The sequence below is a fragment of the Patella vulgata genome, chromosome 3, assembly GCF_932274485.2.
Source record: "Patella vulgata chromosome 3, xgPatVulg1.2, whole genome shotgun sequence".
Lineage (NCBI taxonomy): Eukaryota > Metazoa > Mollusca > Gastropoda > Patellidae > Patella > Patella vulgata.
In genome coordinates, this window is record NC_065881.2 from 60,939,288 (window position 1) to 60,960,465 (window position 21,178).

Sequence of the window (21,178 nt, forward strand, 5' to 3'; positions counted from 1 at the left end):
GAAGGGCAAAATATTTTTATGAAACATAACTAACAAATAACATTAGTCATTAATTACAATGTCAAGAAGGGTTATGAAATATCATTTTCAATAAAGTAATATTAGAAATATGGAGTACAGCACATAATATTTAAAATTACATTCTTATTAGAATCATTTTATTCAGGTTCCATGGAAGTTTGTCAAATTTATATTCCGTCGGGGATCACGTGGCTAAGTGGGTAAGACGCTAGCTCGCTAGCCTGGAGGTCGGGTGTTCGATCCCTGCATTGGCCGAGAAAGTTCATCCAGATTTTCCGGCGTGGTTCTCCCTTGTCAGTGATGCAGGACGGAGGGGCTGACAAGGAAAGCTGTCTAGTCGTTCGGATGGGACGGAAAACCGAGGTCCCGTGTACACATTGGCGTGCACGTAAAAGATCCCTTGGCAGTTGGAATTCGATATAAGAGTAGGCCGTAGTGCCGCTGTCCGGGCAAAATTTCCCTCATAGCACACTGTATGGCGTATGCCCGTCTTCATTAGCCCAGGTTAGGAGCAGAACAGTAGGACGTTAAACCCCATTTCATTTCATTTCATTTTATATATTCCGTCGGTGATTGGTCTAAAACAAAACCTGCCGTCTTGTGGGAGCATAGTTTGGAATAGCCTTTACAGAAAAATCAAAGGCAATTAGTCTAAGCCGTAAAAAGATCTGCAAAGATTATTGATCCTGCAGGCGGAAATGCTATTTAAATAAGCAATTTTAGATTTTGATTTCATTTAGAGATTGCATTGCTCCAAAAAAAATTCACACATGTGACATACGATTATGTTTTTTCTATCATATTTCCTATTTTCTTTAGGAACAAAGGAAGAAGCTTCAAAGGTGAATCAAAAAGATGTTCCTGTAAAGTTGCTGCTCTTTCCTGTACAGATCTTTGTGGATGTAAAGACTCAAAATTCCACACCTACACCCACAGAGATGGCTATGGATAATAATGATGATCATGATGATGAAGAAGAATTTTGAATGTAAAAACTGTATATTGTTACAAAGATAATAATCAATACATTCTCAATAAAAAAAAATAAATATATATATTTTCATTATTACATCAACAGATATTTGTTTTAAAAGTATTATTATTTTTTCCTTTTCTTTAAAATGATTTTCTATCCCCAATTCTTTGTACACCTTTAACCTGGCATTACTAAAATTAAAGCAATATATGGGAGCATGGATTTTATCCTCAGTTGAATGCTACATTCTCACATAGTTTATAACTCTTACATCAGGGTTTTTTTTGTGTCTGACCCTTATGATCGGCTGAAGTTTAGTGATTTTTTTTTTCTCTTAATTTCTGATATTTTTAAAATCAAGTTATTCCATCGGATTATAATTTTGTTTTATCTTATAGTAAAACTAATGTTTTAAATCTGTATCATTAGTCGAGTTTAAATTTTGAACAGTTTTACAATTCAAGTAATCTTTGTTAATATTGAACATATCATTGAACTCGCTATAACATATATTAACCATAACAAATTCATTATGCATATTTTGTACACTTTAGTCCATGAATGATTTAGTATAATTATAAAATCAAAATCAACATGTTTTATTAAATTTTAAAATGACTTGGTATATATGTTTTTACATACCTATTGTATGCTGATTCAAGCCTATAAATTCATATCTTATCAACAAAGCTTGTACATACTGTTTTTTTCCATATTCATTTCAATTAAAATCAGAACTTTTGTCAATTAAAGTCATTACAGTAATATTTAAAGGAGCTAAATCACTAAAACACGAGAGACCGAGAAATTGACAAAAGTAGGTCGCAACGCATATAATACTGTAGTATGAATGTATATAAACTGATTTACATTCAATGGTTTCCGTTTTTACTCCAATTTCAAATCATCTATGTTCGGCGAAATAAGCCAGCAGTCTCAAGCGAGTGCAAATTTCTAGCGTCTGGTTATTCCAGTCTATATACGCCGTTTGATTTGATGCAATGTGTCTAGCCTCGTCCCTCAAGTCTCTTGATATAACTGGGGCTGAAGCGCATTATGGTACACGATTCGTGTACAAATGGTAAAATGTTTATTTTGTCTTAAATATTGGATATCAAAAGCCCATCTTTTTCCGGTAAGATCACAACATGAATGTTGATTTAATTTGACAAATAAATCGTGTTTTCAATGTTGAAGATTTTGGATGATATTGAGTTAGAGACTTAGCTACTTTAATGTTTAAATTTTGAACTACATGTATTAAAAATCTTAACTATTTCTTTATATATCAGACATGTGCAGCATACATATTTATTTTAGTCTATTATGGTACATTTTTTCTCAGTTGTTTGATGTTAATTATCAATGAATTAGTGTATGTGTAGTGTGTATGTGTGTGTGTGAGTGTATGTAATATATACATGTATATGTGTTTATTTATGTATTTGATTTATTATTGTAATTTCATTATGTTTTGATTGTAATATTTATATCTGTTTTTATTTTTTTTTTTTATTTTTTTTTTAGAGAGTGGGGTTGCCTGCTCTATAATCCAATTATCTTTAATAAATAATGTTAACAAAAATAATTTATTTTTAAAACTCCCATAGACCGCTCCTTTGAGCAAGACCAAGTAGTCTATATATATTTTTTAAAATAGGGGAATGGACAAACAACGGACATTTTAGCCAGTTGTTAGAACACAACCTGTATTATACCTATGCATTAATTTCAAAAAGTCATAATTTAGGGCATTAAGCAGTGTATGGGGGGGGGGGGAGTGCTGGGCCTTGCCTTTGATTTATGCATAGTTATATTATTTGGATGCTACAGTGTCGACTTTATTAGAGATGAGGAAGGGTGGGCTTAGGGGATCTATTCTAACCAGTTAATATTAGGGTGAACTCGACAATGCAAAGTATGTATGTCTACACACGCAAAGAGTGAAAGACTACAGTAGGAAGAGAGCCTCTAGGCTCTAAATATAGCTTCACACACCTTGATTGATTTTTATATTTGGCAATTATCTATATTTATATTCGATTATATATAGGCCTATATCATTACTATCAAACAACATTTCCAACCCTTCTCAAATTATCTTAATACTCGGAGCTGTGGTGGGACGTTAAACACGATGCATGCAAAAATTAATTCCACAGTGTCGTGTAGGCCTACTTTCTTAAGACTAATAAATTGATTCATCACATTTACACAGGCTACAAACAGCTTAAAATTTGTTGAGAGAGGACAGGCCCGTCAGGTATTACCGACAGCGGCTTCACGGGGGTAAGAGGGGTAAAGCTTGTCTGGCATCGGGGAAAACTTTCCGTCTGGTGGGGTGGAGGGTCCGAAAACACGACACATGTGACATAATCGCCAAGTGGTAAACAGCTGTCAGTTGGACACTACCCAATAATTGAATAATCGAATGAGTCATCGCCGACCTAAATCTTTCACATTTATGCACTTATTACATTTTAGCCGACACCGGTAAATACCAGTATTAATAGTGCGCACTTTCTTTTCATTAGAAATATGATTTACAACGAGTTTGGCTACAAAAAATCGACCTAAATATATTATAGCAAAACAACGACATTGATCTATTTAATTCTCCATAAGGTCACGTGTATTTACTGTTATTCGCTATTTACTAGATTTTCATTGGCTGAAAGCTCGCCGTCTCACTACTTTTATTATTGCGAGGACAAAAAATGCTGTCGTTTAGATTATTTGTTTAAAACGTTTCTGGCACATAAATTGGAGTGTGGCAGTTTTGTTTACAATACATTAGGGTTATTTCTCGAGAAATAAATATTAAAACTTTCCACAGCGGTGAGTTGCAACGACTTTTGAAAACTAAGCTAGTTAGAACTTCCCAGTCCTCCGCCTAATGTAATTGAGCGCCCTCTGGGTTTTTATTTTTTAAAGCGAAGGGAAATGAGTGGTCACTTTACACAGTAGGGGTGTTGGCTTAACAAACAAGAGCATTGCTAACGCTGCAATATACGTCCACATTCCTGCTATGAATGATATGGTACTTTTTAAAATGAAGAAAATGAAATATGAAATGGCTGTAATATGACAACAGGCAAAGAAGGCTTGACGATGGGTTTGTTTTGCCAAATTTACAGACAAAATATTAACAAAAAGATAGGTTGCCAGGCAACGAAACATACGCCCACAGCAGCTAAATCGTCCGGGCAGTCAACAAGAGTTGTCGCATATTTTTACTTTTTTGGGTAATAAATCATTTATAATACACTAAAATCTGATTAAGAGCAACAACTCAGAAAACCATTAAAATTTGTTTGGTTTTTATAAAGTTCTGGCCCATGCTAACGTTTTGGTTACAAAACTTTTAATACTTGTTCGTCTCAAGGTCATAAACTCTGTGTATCAATCTAAAGTCAATAGGATATTAACTTTGGCCTCTAGAGAGTCCACAAGATTTTTTTGAAGTGATCAAGAGTCCGAACTCTGGCAGTAATTATCAGAAATCGCTGAAAATCAATAGGCTTCCTCGTCTCATGACCTTAAACACTGTGTATAAATTTAAAGTCAATCGGATATTAACTTTCGCCTCTAGAGCGTCCACAAGATTTTTTGAAGTGATCAAGGGCCATAACTCTGGCAGTAATTATCGGAAATCGCTGAAAATCAATAGGCTTCTTTGTCTCATGACCTTAATCACTGTGTATAAATTTAAAGTCAATCGGATATTAACTTTGGCCTCTAGAGCATCACAAGATTTTTCAAAGTCATCAAGGGCCATAACTTTGGCAGTAATTATCAGAAATCACTGAAAATCAATATGATTTTTCGTCTCATGACCTCAAACACTGTGTATCAATTTAAAGTCAATCGGATATTAACTTTAACCTCTAGAGCGTCCACAAGGGCCATAACAATGGCAGTAATTATCGGAAATCGCTGAAAATCAAAAGGCTTCTTCGTCTCATGACCTTAGACGAGCGTCCACAAGATTTTTCAAAGTGATCAAGGGAAATAATGCTGGCAGTAATTATCAGACATCGCTGAAAATCAATAGGCTTCTTCGTCTCATGACCTTAAACACTGTGTATAAATTTAAAGTAAATCGGATATTAACTTTGGCCTCGAGAGCGTCCACAAGATTTTTTGAAGTGATCAAGGGCCATAACTCTGGCAGTAATTATTGAAAATTGCTGAAAATCAATAGGCTTCTTCGTCTCATGACCTTAAACACTGTGTATAAATTTAAAGTCAATCGGATATTAACTTTAGCCTATAGAGCGTCCACAAGCAATTGTGGAGTGGACGCCGGACCGGCGGACGGGGGCGACAACAATATACAACCACATTTCAATGTGGGCGTATAAAAACTAGATAATGTAAAGGGAAATTGCTGAAATTTTAGCAATTGAATTTTTGGCCTACCCTTGATCATCAATACTAAAAAACATGGTCTCGCTAATCGATTTCATGATTAAATCATAGATGGAAGTCGAGCAGCAAATCAAAACCTAATCCATTAAACATTACAGGCTAGCGATGACATCGAGAGTTGATTATGGTCTGGGTAAGTTAATTGATGTCTAATTCATAATTTAGATAACATTTCAGGACTAAAGACAGACCTGCAATAGGCAGATCTAGCTCTTGCATAATTCTGTTCACTATTTATAAAAATTTGTCAACATTCCACATCTGCTGCGGATGCTATAAATGGGATATGGTCAAAATATTGAGCCTTTTTCTAAAAGCAGTACTATATAAAACCATAACCCATTCCTTTATCTGTAATTGGTAAGCCACCAGAAAAAAATAAGTTGAACAAAGGCTCTCAGAAACCACTCACAAAAACCCGAATGTTACATGGGTGACAACTATTTAAAGCATATCACGTCAGTTTGACATTGTTAAATGGAGTTTGACATTGTTAAATGGAGTTATCTCCCCAAAATCGGGCATGCACCCAAAAGAAAAGGGACCAACCTCAGGGTATAAGGAATATGTATTTTAAGTTTCAAGATGATCGATTTAGAATTGTGGCCTGTAGGCGACACACAAAAAGAAAATTGGCATGGCTCTGCCCCTGGGGGTTGGGCATGTAGGGCCTACTCCAAATGATAAGGATGTTCCAAATGATAGGAATGTTCCTTAGGGTACAAAGAATAAGTATATAAAGTGTGGCTCTGCCCCTGGGGGTTGGGCATGTACCCCAAACGATAGGGATGTTCCTTAGGGTACAAAGAATGTGTATGCAAGATTATAAGTTAAGAAATGTGGCCTGTAGACGACAAACAAACAAATACTAGAAATGGGCGTGGCTCTGCCCCTGGGGGTCGGGCATGCACCAAAAACAATAGGGATCTTCCTTGGGGTATAAGGAATAAGTATACCAAGTTTGAAGAAAATCCAGTAAGAATTGCGCCCTGTAGGCGACACAAAGACACACGAAAAGAAAATGGGAAATGGGCGTGGCTCTGCCCCTGGGGGTTGGGCATGTACCCCAAACGATAGGGATGTTCCTTAGGGTACAAAGAATGTGTATGCAAGATTATAAGTTAAGAAATGTGGCCTGTAGACGACAAACAAACAAATACTAGAAATGGGCGTGGCTCTGCCCCTGGGGGTCGGGCATGCACCAAAAACAATAGGGATCTTCCTTGGGGTATAAGGAATAAGTATACCAAGTTTGAAGAAAATCCAGTAAGAATTGCGCCCTGTAGGCGACACAAAGACACACGAAAAGAAAATGGGCGTGGCTCTGCCCCTGGGGGTTGGGCATGCACCCCAAACGATAGGGATGTTCCTTAGGGTACAAAGAATGTGTATGCAAAGTTTCAAGATTATTAGTTAAGAAATGTGGCCTGTAGACGACAAACAAACAAATACTAGAAATGGGCGTGGCTCTGCCCCGGGGGGTCGGGCATGCACCAAAAACAATAGGGATCTTCCTTGGGGTATAAGGAATAAGTATACCAAGTTTGAAGAAAATCCATGAAGAATTGCGCCCTGTAGGCGAACCACAGACACACACACACACACACACACACACACACACACACACACACATACATACATACACACACACACACACACACAGACAGGGGCGACGGCATAATACGTTCACATTATGAATGTGGACGTATAAAAATGGAACCGTCCCACGGTGTTGAACCAGTCAAGAAAAGAGACAACCGACAGTCTCGAATACTGGAGCTGAGTTTTAACTGCAAGTTGACAAGGCCTGCGATAGGTTTAATTAATCGTATATTGTGTTTGTTTTAACTTACGGGTTTGGGTCAGGCCCGCAACCTGGAGCCTGCTGGCTGCGGAGGGGCAGTGAATATTTTAGGTGGGGAGGGGGAGGGGGGCGGTTACCGGGGTCCCCCCGGCCAGTGACGGATCATGAGGTCGCCGGGCCCTGAGGCAACCTAGCTATCAGGCCCCACTGACAAGATGACACCCTTAAGTGGGGGGGGGGGGAGGGGTCTCTCCTCTTGGGGTTTCGGGGGTTCTGTCCCCGAGAAATTTTTTGAAATTTCGACCTGAAACTGAAATGGTGGTCTGTGTAGTATAACCCAGGTGGGAAGTCATATACTAGTTCTAAGCAGAAAAAACTATCGCAGAGAGGGGGCCATGGGAAGGGGGCCCTTATGAAAAAGTCCTATAGAAAAAGTATAGGTTCCTATAGAAGTTTGTGGGATTCTATAGAATGCTATACAATTCTACAAGTAAACGAATTCATTCTGTAGTTTTTTTCACTTGACTATAGATTCTAAAACATTTACTATAGTTTTGTGTAGGATCGGCAGATGAGTTTTTTCCAAGTGTAATTTCCGATAGAATTTTTTAGAATACTGTAAGAAACTATTGGATTCATTAAACTTATAGATTCATTGGTGCTGCAATAGATAGAATTTGTGGTAAAAACTATAGATTTCTATAGAACCAGACAAATTCCCAAATTTTGAGCTAGATCAAACATTGGATCCATGTGACAGTTAAAATGAACAATTAGACTCTACTAAGTATAAACTACCCAGTGGGGTTTAATGTTCTTCTGTTCTGCTCCGACTGGGCTAACGAAGACGGGCATACGCCATACAGTCTGCTTTGAGGGAAATTTGGCCCGGGCAACTGACAAGGGATCTTTTATGTGCACGCCAATGTATACACGGAGCCTCGGTTTTTCGTCCTATCCGGACGACTAGACAGTTGTCCTTGTCAGGCCCTCTATCCTACACCACTGACAAAGAGAAACTACATCGAAAAACCCGATGAACTTTCTCGGCCAAGGGATCAAACACGCGACTTCCAGGCTAGCGAGCCAGCGTCTTACCCACCGTGGCTTCCAATACCACACGGAACCAAGAGTAAATAAAAAGGTACATTCCATTGAGTAGGCACGGGCCCTATCAGACAAATTCTCCTCTGCACAGCGCCCGCAGGAGGCCCCAGAAGGATCCCAAATTTTGAGCTAGATCAAACATTGGGGGTACCACATGAAACAAATTTAAAATAACCTATTATATTAGACTCTACTAAGTATAAAATACATTATGCCAGACAATTTGTCTGCAGTAAAAGCCACGCAGACACCCGCAAAAGTGAGCCCCATGGAAATATCAATGAAAAGGTACATCTCATTGAGTACAACAAAGGCCCAGTCAGACAAATTCTCCTCTGCACAGGGCCCACATGACGCCAGGGGTCCCAAATTCTGAGCTATAGATCGAACATAAGGTACCACATGAAACAAATTTAAAATAAACTATTAGACTCTAAGTATAAAATACATAATGCCAAACAAATTGTCTGCTGTAAAAGTCCCGTCAGACACCCCCAAAAGTTGGGCCCGTGGAAATTGTGTTGGAAATGAGCTGGATTAGGGATACCACATGGAACCAAATTTTAATGAACTAGTACATCTCGCTGAGCACAAAACAGGCCATGCCAGATATATTCTCCTCTGCATAGACCCCCATGCCATACTCTCCCAAGGGTCCCACATTTAGGGCTAGATTAAACAGTTGAGGTACTTATACATGGTGCAAGGTTAAATTGAATAATTAGACTCTACTAAGTTAGGCCCCGTGGACACTATATCGATCCATAAATTTCGGACGTATGGAAAAATTAAGCCAGATTTTTATGCGATACCGTTCTATCGGCACTCTGTTAAATCGAAAGCCAACAAAGTTGCGCTGACTTCGATTAGGCTTAGTAAACACCATCTCGAGACAGAGCGTGGTCGTTATACAAATATTCCGCCGCATGCACGTTTATGTAAACAATGTAATAATAATCAAATAGAAGACGAATACCATTTCATATTCTGCTGTATAAATATAACCATGGGCGTCACACATGGGAGGGGTCGGGGGGGGGGGGGGGGGCCAAAAAATTTACATAGTAGGCCCGAACTTCTATTTATTTACAACAATTATTAGGATTAGTTAAGATTATATCTGTAAAAAACCTGTACATATCCCAATATGGTTTACATTGCTAAAATAAAACACAGAGAGAATCATCCTGGAAACATGTGTGAAGTGAAAAGTAACTGTGTTCCATAAAATTGTGTCTAGTTAGCCTGTCAGTAATATTTTATTATTTTTTTTCTGCCACTAAACCAAATATTTATCTCCCGCTCAGCCAGCAACGTAACCATAATGCTTTTGCACGCGGTGTCTTGGTAGACAGCATGGCCACATGGTGTTTGTTTATATTTTTTAGGGGTTTTAAAAATGAGTTAGGGGGTTAGGGTTGCGGACCCCCCCCCCCCCCCCAATATATATTTCACGGCTACGCCTCTGAATATAACAAAAGCAATCCGAACATCTCGTGCAATATGATTAATGTTTTAAATCCCCCAAACGAAATTGCTAGTCAGGTTGCTTCATATATACTCTTAAAAAAAAAGTAGGGGATGTTGAAATGCAAATACTTATGCAGGTTGTGATATGATAAATAGTTATAAACACTTGACATGCTTTGAGAGTATGTTCACAGATGAAGAACTTATCGCCCCAACAGAACCACTCGAGCTGCATGTGCAACACAGCGCCATACATATGGGAGGGGTTCATTGTCAAATTTGACACTTCAAGGAAGGGTTGATGAAAACTGCCGCTTGCTGGTTTATCCTATCCATGTTTGCTTTCCTATCGATTCAATTGCATAAGATTTACTGTTTAGAATATCTCTGCTTTAGTGTGTTACGTTTAATTTGATAGGGAGACGTGTTCGTCGACGTCAACGTCAACCGACAACACTGCAAGAACTGGCCGTGACACTGCAAGAGGAGTGGGTCAGATTGCCCTAAATCTGATTGGACGGTTGATTAGGAGCATGCCACGACGAATTGCTAAATGCATGAGGATTGGTGGAGCAATTACTCATTAAGACAAAAATCAAACCTCCATTTTCACTTTTGACAGTGTATCATTTTGCGAGCGAAATGGGACCGGTCAGATAAGCCGCCCATATGAACTGTTTATGTTCATGTGTAGGCAATTGGCCTGTTATTAACATACACTGGTTACCTCTAATAAAAACAGCAGTGCATTTCCGCAGTTTTGTATTGTTTCTGAATATCCCCTACTTTTTTTGAAGAGTATATAAGTGTCTCCAAGAAAGAGCAGGGGGGGGGGGGAGCTGAATTGTTAGCGTGTGCGCGCTGTATCATAAAGTCTGTCATTGAGTCAACTGGCGTGGTTTCAATTCCCCGGTTGTACGTGACAAGGAGTAGGCTCGCCTGTCCAGCCTCGTGGGGTTTCTCAGGGTCTTCGGTTTCCTCCCACTGCTAATGACCCCTACGAGCAAGCGAATTATTGAAATAAAATTAAACCATATGTTAGTCCCGAAATGACCTAGTTTGTGTCGGGTGGACGTTAAACCCCATCCATCTCCCTCTCCCCCCCCCCCCAAGAAAGAGCATCAGATTTACCTGTTAACCAACACCCCTGTTCAATATGATATGTTTATTATACCAATATTTCAGTAGAAATAGTTTATTTTCCAGGCTAGTTTAGATTATTTTCGTTTTAGCTCTACACAGCTTTTCATTATACGGACCATCTTTTGATACATATATAGACTCATTATATCACATTGTACATCCAAACTTTTGTTTAAACTGTGTATGCCGCCCGTCCTTGGTGGATGCAATGATACAATAAAATCTTATCATATCTTATCTTTTAACCTCGTTTCGTCTAGTACCTCCACTGTTTAATCTAGCCCTAAATTTGGGACCCTTTAGGGCAACTGTGGGTCTATACGTAGGACAATTTGTCTGCGAGGGCATGTTTAGTACTCAGTGAGATGTACCAGTTCATTAAAATTTGGTTCCATGTGGTATCCCCAAGGTATAATCCAGCTCATTTCCAACACAATTTCCACGGGCCAAACTTTTGGGGGTGTCTGACGGGACTTTTACAGCAGACAATTTGTCTGGCATTATGTATTTTATACTTAGATAGGGTCTAATTGTTTATTTTAAATTTGTTTCATGTGGTACCTCCAATTTTCGATCTAGCTCAGAATTTGGGACTCTTGGGTTCGTCCCAGGGGCGTAAATGTGGGGGGGGGGCAGGAAAAAAAATAGTCGGTCCCGAAATCAGTGCAGTCGGTCGCAAAATAAAAGCAGTTGGTATCAAAATAAGTGCTCACTGCACACGTCACGCTACTCACGCAAAACTTTAATATAAAATAACCTTGTCAACTTATCATGTTTGAAAAAAGTGATGTGTTTCACTCTTATTTTGTTGTGAGTATGTAAGTCTTAAGAACAAAATTTCCCCCAGGGAGAAAAATAGTCGGTCTCAAAATAAGTGCAGTCACTGCAGTCGGTCTCAAAATTATGCATCGACGTCTTAATGAATTAATGAGGTAAACAAATAATGCCAGAATAGATCTCAAATACTAGTCGGTCGCAAAATCAATGCAGTCGATCGTAAGATATGAGCAGTCGGTATCAAAATAAGTGCTCACTGCACACGTCACTCTACTCACGCAAAACTTTAGTATAAAATAACCTTGTCGACTTATCATGTTTGAAAAAAATGTTTTTCACCCCATGGCAAAAAAATAGTCGGTCTCAAAAAAAAAGTGCTCATCGCAGTCGGTCTCAGACTAAATGAATTAATGGGGTGTTTTCTGACCATCAGAATTCTGCAAAATCTCTCCCCAAAGTCCAGGAGATTTCAGAGACCAAGTAAGCGCCCCATTGAGGTTAAGTGCCCTCAGTCCCAGTCCTCGAAAATTAAAAGCTCAGTTACATATCGGCGCTCAATTCCATTATGCCATCATTCTTCAACTCCTTCTCTGTCTTATACTATCTCATCACTATCATATTCACAGTTACAGTGAATCGCCTAGTTAGTAGTACCACTAGTGAGTGAGTCGTGGGTCAAAAGACTGTAGAATTGTTAGTTCTACTCTCACAAAACAGGCGACATTGACAGATAGGCCTCAAGATTCTGTCCCATTTCTTATCCTCTCGTTAACGAGAATTTGGATCCATTTGCCATGACATTGACTAAAATTGTCAGGCCAAGTCGCAAAAATTAAAAGCTCGGTTACACATCTGAAATTTTTTCGCGCCTGAGGCGCTCGATTCCATTATAACATCATTCTTCCACTCCTCTGTTGTCTTATACTGTCTCAGCACTTTCATATTCACAATTCACGGTTATACTGAACTGCCTAGTTATGTTAGTAGTACCACTGGCACTGTTGTGTGGGTCGTGAGGCGTCAGACTACACAAAAGTTCTGTCAACTCTTGCAAAACAGGCGGAATTGACAAGGGCAAATCTCGAGATTTTGTCAAATTGACTCACATTTCTAGTCCTCTCGTCCACAAGAATTTCTCCCAGCAATGACCTCAAATGCCAAGATATTGACTCAATTTTTCAAAATTTTCTCAGGTTGCTCAGTGTTATAGGCACAATCATATATGACCTAAACTTTATGTCAACTTAAATAAAACTGCTTTCCAGCGAGACAACGATCGGCAAACAACTATATAATTATACAATACCATCTATGTTCTACCGGGACGCTTAATGTTATAGCCTGTATTTTGTTGACATTCATTGTGGGGTGGGATTTTGGCTGGGGTAGCCCCTAGATTTGGACCCCCCCCACCCCTATCTAGATCCGCTACTGCACATGGCCCCTACAAAACTCGCACCTGTGGTGCTCGGCTCCTGACTGCGTCACTCGTACTAGGGGTATGGGCATCAGTCGGTCGCATTTTGGCTAAACACCCCCCCCCCCCCCCAAACAAAATCGTTATGTACGCCCATGGTTCGTCCTGTGGGCCTTGTGCAGAGGAGAATTTGTCTGACAGGGACTGTGTTGTACTCAATGAGATGTACCTTTTCATTTATATTTGGTTCCATGTGGTATTCCCAATGTTTGATACAGCTCATTTCAAACACAGTTCCCATGGGGCCCAACTTTTGAGGTGTCTGGCGGGGCTTTTACAACAGGCAATCTGTCTGGCATTGGGTAGTTTATACTTTGTAGAGTCTAATTGTTCATTTTAACTGTCATGTGGTAGGCCTACCTAATGTTTAATCTATAGCTCAAAATTTTGGTATTTGTCTGGCAGGGCCTGTTTTGTACTCTGGGAGGTGTATCTGTTCATTTCAACATGTTTCCATGTGGTATCCTCAATGTTTGATCCAGCCCATTTTTGGGCACCCTTTTTCGGGCTCTTCACGCAGCAACTGGGACCCGACAGACATTCATATCTTAAAAAGTTAGATTACACCAGTAGTCGTTCTGGTACTCGGATATTGGTATAATCTTGTTCGTTTGACCAAAGTGCTCTGGGCTGCTGGTCTATGTTGATTTTTTATTGTGTGGATTAATCTCATCGGGAAATGAAATGGAGTTAAACGCCCTCCTCTGCACAGGGTGACCTCGGTTTTGCGCCCTATCCGAATAACTAGATGCATTTTCGTTTTAAATATTTTCCATTTAGCAGACTTGAATATATAGCTGGATCATTCTGCTTTTAAAAAATGATATAAAAGATACACGGCCTAAAGTTGAAAGAAAGTGGTGGGCCTATCGTGTTTTGAAAATAAATACTGGGGAATTAAAATGTTATAAAACCTCACATGGCTCCCTAACACCATGAGTAGTTCCATTTTTTGTTAAGCCAACACCCTTACTGTGTAAAGTGACCACCCGTATCCCTTGTTTAAAAAACCCACAGGGCGCTCAATTATACCTGCACGCGAAGATGCACACTGATCAGCAGTGAATTTTCGCTAGGCCGCTAGAATCACTGATAAGGATGACATCGATGCGACTTAATAAGTCCCAAATATTAACTTTTTTCTTCCGTCAAATTAAATTCTAAAACATTTTTTTTTCATTTATTAGAAAAATAAATAAAGACGTTTAAATCATTTGTAGATAAAAATCATTTCCTATTTAGTGTAAATGAGTATTAAAATAAGTAAAATTCGCCATTTAGCCCGAATCAGTAACGTCTTTTGTAAACAATGCAATGATCGACGCCGCGTGATGTGACGTCACGTGTCGAAACAGTCATCTGTAACAGAGATATTAAAAGATCTCTGTGAAACAGATTGGCGAAGATGAGTTAATTCGAATTCCGCGCACACCATTAATTTTTTTGTTAAAAGTTTCACTGTTGGTTCACTAGAACATTACAATAACTTAACGCGAAATCCCCTTCTATCTCGGATAAGGACGACACAACGGGATGATGGAAGGGGTGGGGGTGGGAGGGTAAACTAGCCAAAAACTGACGATTTAAGTCAACTTCAGCCTACAAATAACTTACCTCATCTTTACTCCCATCAGAGATCAGTTAATTTAACTTCCGCGTACAACATAAACTTTTTCGTTAAACGTTTCACTATATTAGTCCACGGGTTAGTATGGGTTTTATATGGCTCGGCTCTCGGAGAAGGGAGCTGATTTAATTGATGACCCTAAAAGCTCCTGACGTCCATTCTACCAAAATATAATCTTTAGGATGATATTCCCTTCCACCGTATGGTGTTGTCGTGCCACTCATTAATGTGCCAAGAGAAGAAGCTTTGGTTTTAGAGTTCTTGAAACTAAATCAGCCCCTTCTCCGAGAGCCGAGCTTTATAAAACCCGTACATAGGCACCCCCACCCCTACACACACACACACTCCCGGTTTTGTCTTCCTTATCTGATATAGAATGGGCTTAAGTTAGTGATACATCGGGGGGGGGGGGGTAAAGTGGGTTCTCTTAAGGGAGGAAGGAAGTTTCGTGGGTCTTCTTAAACAGTGTTTTTGATGACAACTAAGGTTGGTCGACGTATGCACAAAAGTTGATCGTTGTACGCGAAAGTAGAATTAAATCGTCATTTTGTCATTTCACTTTTAACACAGAGATCATTGCTACGATAGCTGAGTAATACAGGTTTCCTGAATTGGAAGTGACGAACGCCAAAGGAAAACACGAGTCATCTCTCTATATAACTGACTGATGTGACGAGTGATAACAGATACACGGCCGAATTTCTGCTCACTAATAATTCCTTCGAAGACCAAAAGTTGTTATATGGGACTGTAAGAGGATACAACTGACTGATGTGACGAGTGATAACAGGTACACGGCCGAATTTCTGCTCACTAATAATTCCTTCGAAGACCAAAAGTTGTTTTATGGGACTGTAAGAGGATACCTGAAAATTCAATAAAGTAATTGAACGTCATTAGATAAGAGAACACGAGAAAAATAGAAATAGTCCGTACATTCCCTTGTTTATATTCATTCTATACCTTATAAAAAAATGGTAATGCACGGACTTTTTCTGTTTTTCTTTCGTGTTCTCTTATGTAGTGGCAGTCAATTCTTTTTATGAATTGTCAGGGGAGAAAGGAAGGGTCGGGGGTCCTCTCAAGAAATGTTTTTGGCGACATCTGAAGTTGGTCAACTTAAGCAGGAAAGTTGATTTTTGCACGCAAAAGTCGAATTAAACTCGAAATTTCGACGTTTTGTTGGACCCCCATGGGAAGGGGACCCGCAACTTAAGAATCAAGGTTCAGAGTATCGGGCACCGCTGTCCGCTCATCTAGCATAGTAGAAATTTTGTACGCGATTTTCGAATCAACCTGAACCTAGCTCCCTTACTAATCTAGAACAAACTAGTTTTTAAGATTGGCCATGCTTTTCAATTTTAAAATTTAATATATTTTCGAAAGTGTAACCTTTTTCCCTACCTGAACATCAAATTATAAGGAACTTTTACTGACAAACTCTTAACACTAATAGCACTAACATTTTGTTCTGACTCCACCCACTGTCGCCTTAGCCTATTTGTTCAAAAAAACATTAATTTCTTTTAATTTCAAAACAACTTCTATAACTTAAACAAGCTCTCGAAAATATGAAATATAAAAAAAATACATTTGAAAAAAAAAAAAAAAAAAAATGCTAAAACAACGAGCTCCGTGTTCAGCATCTCAAGCCGGCTTCATTAGCCCGAGCAGAACAGTAGGACGTTAAACCCCCATTTCATTTCACTTCTTTAAAATCATCCAGCAGTATCCTAATCATTATTACGGAGTGGTAATATTCGGGCGTGTTACGCTATAAGTACAGCTAGCTGAACAGGACTGTGCGAAGCGTGAAAACCATACTTAAAGAGGAGGGCTTGGGCGATACAGCAAAAACAAAGCTGGATTTTCATAAATTTATAAACATATATTTCGAAGTTATATTTGGCTCTACAGTAAGGGATTACATAACAAACGGTATTTTTAAACAGTTCATTTACAAAGGTTGCAACATCGTGTATACACCTGTCAGTGTTCATTATATACTGCATGGTCTACTGTATTGTGTCGTTTAGTCGAGTGGACGGCTTAAAAACTTTTGTCTGAGAATGGAGAAGAACGTGTGTCTCAGATATTCAGCTTCACCGCTGGTACAAATTTACATATGAAATGCTCTGGTCGCTCTATCTATCTCAAGCGTCCGTGTACTGAGTTTAAATTTGCTCAGTGGTTGACGCTTTTGCACATTTTTGGTATAAATTCAAATATTTCTCATTATCATAATTCCTCTCAATTTTATAATAAAAATAACTTTTGGACCATTAAACATACATTATGCAAGAGCTAAATTAGTTCCTTTAGGAACTGTCTCTGATCGGACGATGTCTTGCCTATTGCAGGTCTTTTTTGGGGTCTGAAAGGTTATATAAACTATTAATTAGACATTTATTAACATGAAGAGATCTAAATCAACCCTCGATGTCATCTTATGTGTCCGATTTTCACTTGATTTGAATCCGATTTGCTGCTCAACCCTCATTGATGATTTAATCCAAAAATGGATAATCGAGACTATGTTTTTATTGCACCGACTATAGTAATGATGATAGAAACTAGGCCTAAAATTCAAACGCTAATATATCCAATCAGAATGGAGCAATTTGACTGAAGTTTTCATAATATCCCCTTTTCATTATCTAGTTTTAATTTTCAGAATATCCCCTTTACATTATCTAGTTTTTAACTATGATAGTGAGAACTGCCAGCTCTTTATCTAATCTTCCATAATGTATCTTTAGTGAAACCACGTGCGTAGTATGGCTAATCGGGTCGGGCCTTCGAGAAAGAAAATAATTTGAAAGTAGTCTATTTTCAGAAATTAGGTTTAGTCTGAAAGCGACATATTTCTTTGCTCAAACGAAAGAGTGTTTTATCTCTTCTAAATCATGTAATCATGAATGTGCCAGGGAATGCGTAATATATTGAAAGAGGGGTAAAGAAATAAATACTTTCCGCTCATGCGATACACGATAACCCGTATTGTAACTTTTAAATACCCCCCTCCCCCCAACACACCACACACACTAACTTAATAGTATTTAGCGTCACCCATCCACCCCCACCCCACCCTCACCACTAACTTCAATTTTCAAGGTAAATTTTAAATGTGCCAGAATATAATTTACATTTCTGAAAAGGTAAATGAAACTTCTTTTCAGTGGTATTCTGTGTGATGCCTGGAATGTCGTAGTATGACCCGTATTTTTACATTTAAGACCCCACCCACCCCCTCCCAATCAATTAATAGAATTTAATATAGCGTACAACTTTTCAAGTTATTTTCTGGCACATTTCTATTTATATAACTTCAAAAAAAAAGATCAAAGTTCCACGGAACTAAACTGTATTAAATGGGGGTGATCACGGTGGTTAAGTGGGTAAGACGCTGGCTCGCTAGCCTGGAGGTCGGGTGTTCGATCCCTGCATTGGCCGAGAAAGTTTATCTAGATTTTCCGGCGTGGTCCCCCCTTGTCAGTGATACAGGACGGAGGGCTTGACAAGGACAGCTTTCTAGTCGTTCGGGTGGGACGGAAAACCGAGGTCCCGCGTACACATTGGCGTGCACGTAAAAGATCTCTTGGCAGTTGGGATTCGATATAAGAGTAGGCCGTAGTGCCGCTGTCCGGGCAAAATTTCCCTCATAGCACACTGTATGGCGTATGCCCGTCTTCATTAGCCCAGTTCGGAGCAGAACAGTAGGACGTTAAACCCCATTTCATTACATTTGTAGTAAATAGGGGGGGGGGGAGGGGAAGGAGGCGGGGAGGGATATTTAAAGTCAAAAAACCGATATCTGTGCATATATAGCTGGAAAGTATATTGTGTATTGTTTGCTACAAAATGTAAATTATTTTCTTGCACAATTGTATTTACGTACCTTGAAAAAAAAAAATTGAAATGGCACTAACATGTATTAAATGTGGGGGATGGGGGTGGTGTTAACGTCATAATACGGGCCATAACACAAAATGCAAGATATTGGGATGCATACCATTTAGAAGTCAAAATACGCGTCTTATAATAATATGAAATTCCAGTTATCATTATATGCTAACATGATTTAGAAGAGATAAAGCCGTCTTTCGTTTGTGCAAAGAAATATGTCGCTATCAGACAAAACCTAATTTCTGAAAAAAGACTACTTTCAATTTATTTTATTTAATGCTAGATCAGATTAACCAATATCGAACGGTTTTTCGTATTGTATTATATGGTTGCTCGATTCTCCTTTGTTGTATGGTGACTTATTGTATGCCAGGTTGATTTCCGCTTATGTCGTCATGATGTTCCGTTCGATGAGAGAGAGAGAGAGAGAGAGAGAGAGAGAGATGTGGTTTAACGTCCACCCGACACAAACTAGGTCATTTCGGGACTAACATATGGTTTAATTTTATTTCAATAATTCGCTTGCGCGAAGGGGTCTTTAGCAGTGGGAGGAAACCGGAGGTTCCGGAGAAAACCCACAAGGTTGGACAGGCGACCCTACTCCTTGTCACGTACAGCCGGGGATTCGAAACCACACCAGTTGACTCAATGACAGGTCTTATGATACAGCGCGCACGTGCTAACCATTCGGCCCCCCACCCCCCGATTCGACGAATTTCGAGAAATGTTTTTGGAGAAATGTTATTGAAGAATTTGTATTTGGAGATTTGTATTTGGAAATTTGTTTTTCGAGATTTGTTTTTCGTTGTATGTCTAAGATGGAATGTAAATGTAGATTATTATTTTTTTGATTTACTAAAACAAATTTTATCTTTATATTAAAATAAAATTAAATTAAACAAAAATACATTTGTGACAAATGTCTGATTTGTAAAACAAATATTGATTTTAAGATACAAATGTTGATTTTAGTGTACAAATGTCGAAATACGACAACAAATGAAGAAATAAGAATTAAGGACTATGAATTAATAACTTCGATGGAATTGTTTAAAAATCTTAATGCTCGGTTATGCGTTTTGATTCTTAAAGCTGGTGAACTTAAAGGAGCATTATGGGAGATTAGATAAAGAGTTGGCAGTTCTCACTATAATAGTTAAAAACTAGATAATGTAAAATGAATTTGCTGAAAATTTCAGTCAAATTGATCATCCCTGAACCGAGAATTTAGCGACGGAATTTCAGACCTGGCCTCGATCATCAATACTAAAATCGGTGCGATAGAAACGATAGTCTCGATTATCCATTTTTCGATTTAATCATCTATGAGCGTTGAGCAGCAGATCGGATTCAAATCCAGTAAATATCGCAGGCTAGCGATGACATCGAGAGTTAATTATGGTCTGGATAAGTAAATCAATGTCTAATTAATAATTTAGATAACATTTCAGGCCTAAACAAAGACCTGCAAAAGGCAGATTTATCTCTTGGCTATGATGTATACATGTTTAATACAGGGATGCCTTAAAACTGGATGTTTTATTATTACTCGCTATTGGGATTTGTTTGCATTGGGTTTAGAGCTAATGTACACAATGTAGATATGATGATATTCTAAGAAATGAATTTAAGTTGTTAAATTTCAATGTGCTTCTGGCGTCTCTTTAAACGGCGTGTGTTCTAACAACCTGGCGAAACCGCCCGAATCTCGCCACTCAAGAATTTGCTCTCAGCCTTGTGACGTCACTCGAAATTAGAAGATGGCGTTGACGTAGACACTCCCTCGGATCAGTGCTGAAACTCTATATTTTTTGTGTAGATGTGACATTTATCTAAATCAACCCCCTTCAACAAATGTGCTAGGACAATAGGAGTGTGCAACCATGGCGGCACCAAGTAATATACCAAAAGAGATTCAGGGTAAACGTTCTGTTCTAAAGTTATCCGAGAGCCCTGAAATCTTTCCCGTTTGTTTTGATTTGGCTGTTGACTAACTATGTCATAAAACCACCTGTAAATTATCTTGCTTATTAATTATTAGGGTTTATTATAATATCTTAATAATTTGATTTTAGATAGTATTAAAGATGTGATGGATAGGCGGATTAAACTGGGGATTAAACGAATGGTTCGACAAGAAATTAGAAATGATCGTACAGAAAATCGAATTTTGGTAAGTCATCTACTCATCTCTAGTCTAGTACTTAAGGCCTAGGCCCATAGGCCATAGCATTATCTATCTTACTAAGTACTACTAGTACAAGATATTAACTTAACCTGTCTTTTGACAAAAACTAGTGTCACTACTAAAAACAGCATGGTTATTTGTCCCGCTCTCCATGGATTCCATACATTTTTCATGTGCATCTGTAGATGGTAGTGCCCATTGGTAATCGGCTGATTCGGACCGCGGCTGATTCGGACCGTGGCGGATTCGGA

At 38.7% G+C, this 21,178-nt stretch overlaps 1 protein-coding gene across 7 annotated transcripts in view; it reads left to right on the forward strand.

The window, feature by feature from the left end:
* The first annotated feature begins 20,502 nt into the window (after positions 1 to 20,502).
* Positions 20,503 to 21,178, forward strand: part of LOC126814207 (F-actin-uncapping protein LRRC16A) — a 63,664-nt gene continuing 62,988 nt past the window's right edge. For all 7 annotated transcript variants that reach the window (XM_050539209.2, XM_050539213.2, XM_050539211.2 and 4 more), the window contains exons 1-2: positions 20,503 to 20,659; positions 20,815 to 20,912. In XM_050539209.2, coding sequence (XP_050395166.1) covers positions 20,623 to 20,659; positions 20,815 to 20,912 — 135 coding nt within the window. In that variant the 5' untranslated portion in view covers positions 20,503 to 20,622. The remainder of the gene's footprint in view (positions 20,660 to 20,814; positions 20,913 to 21,178) is intronic.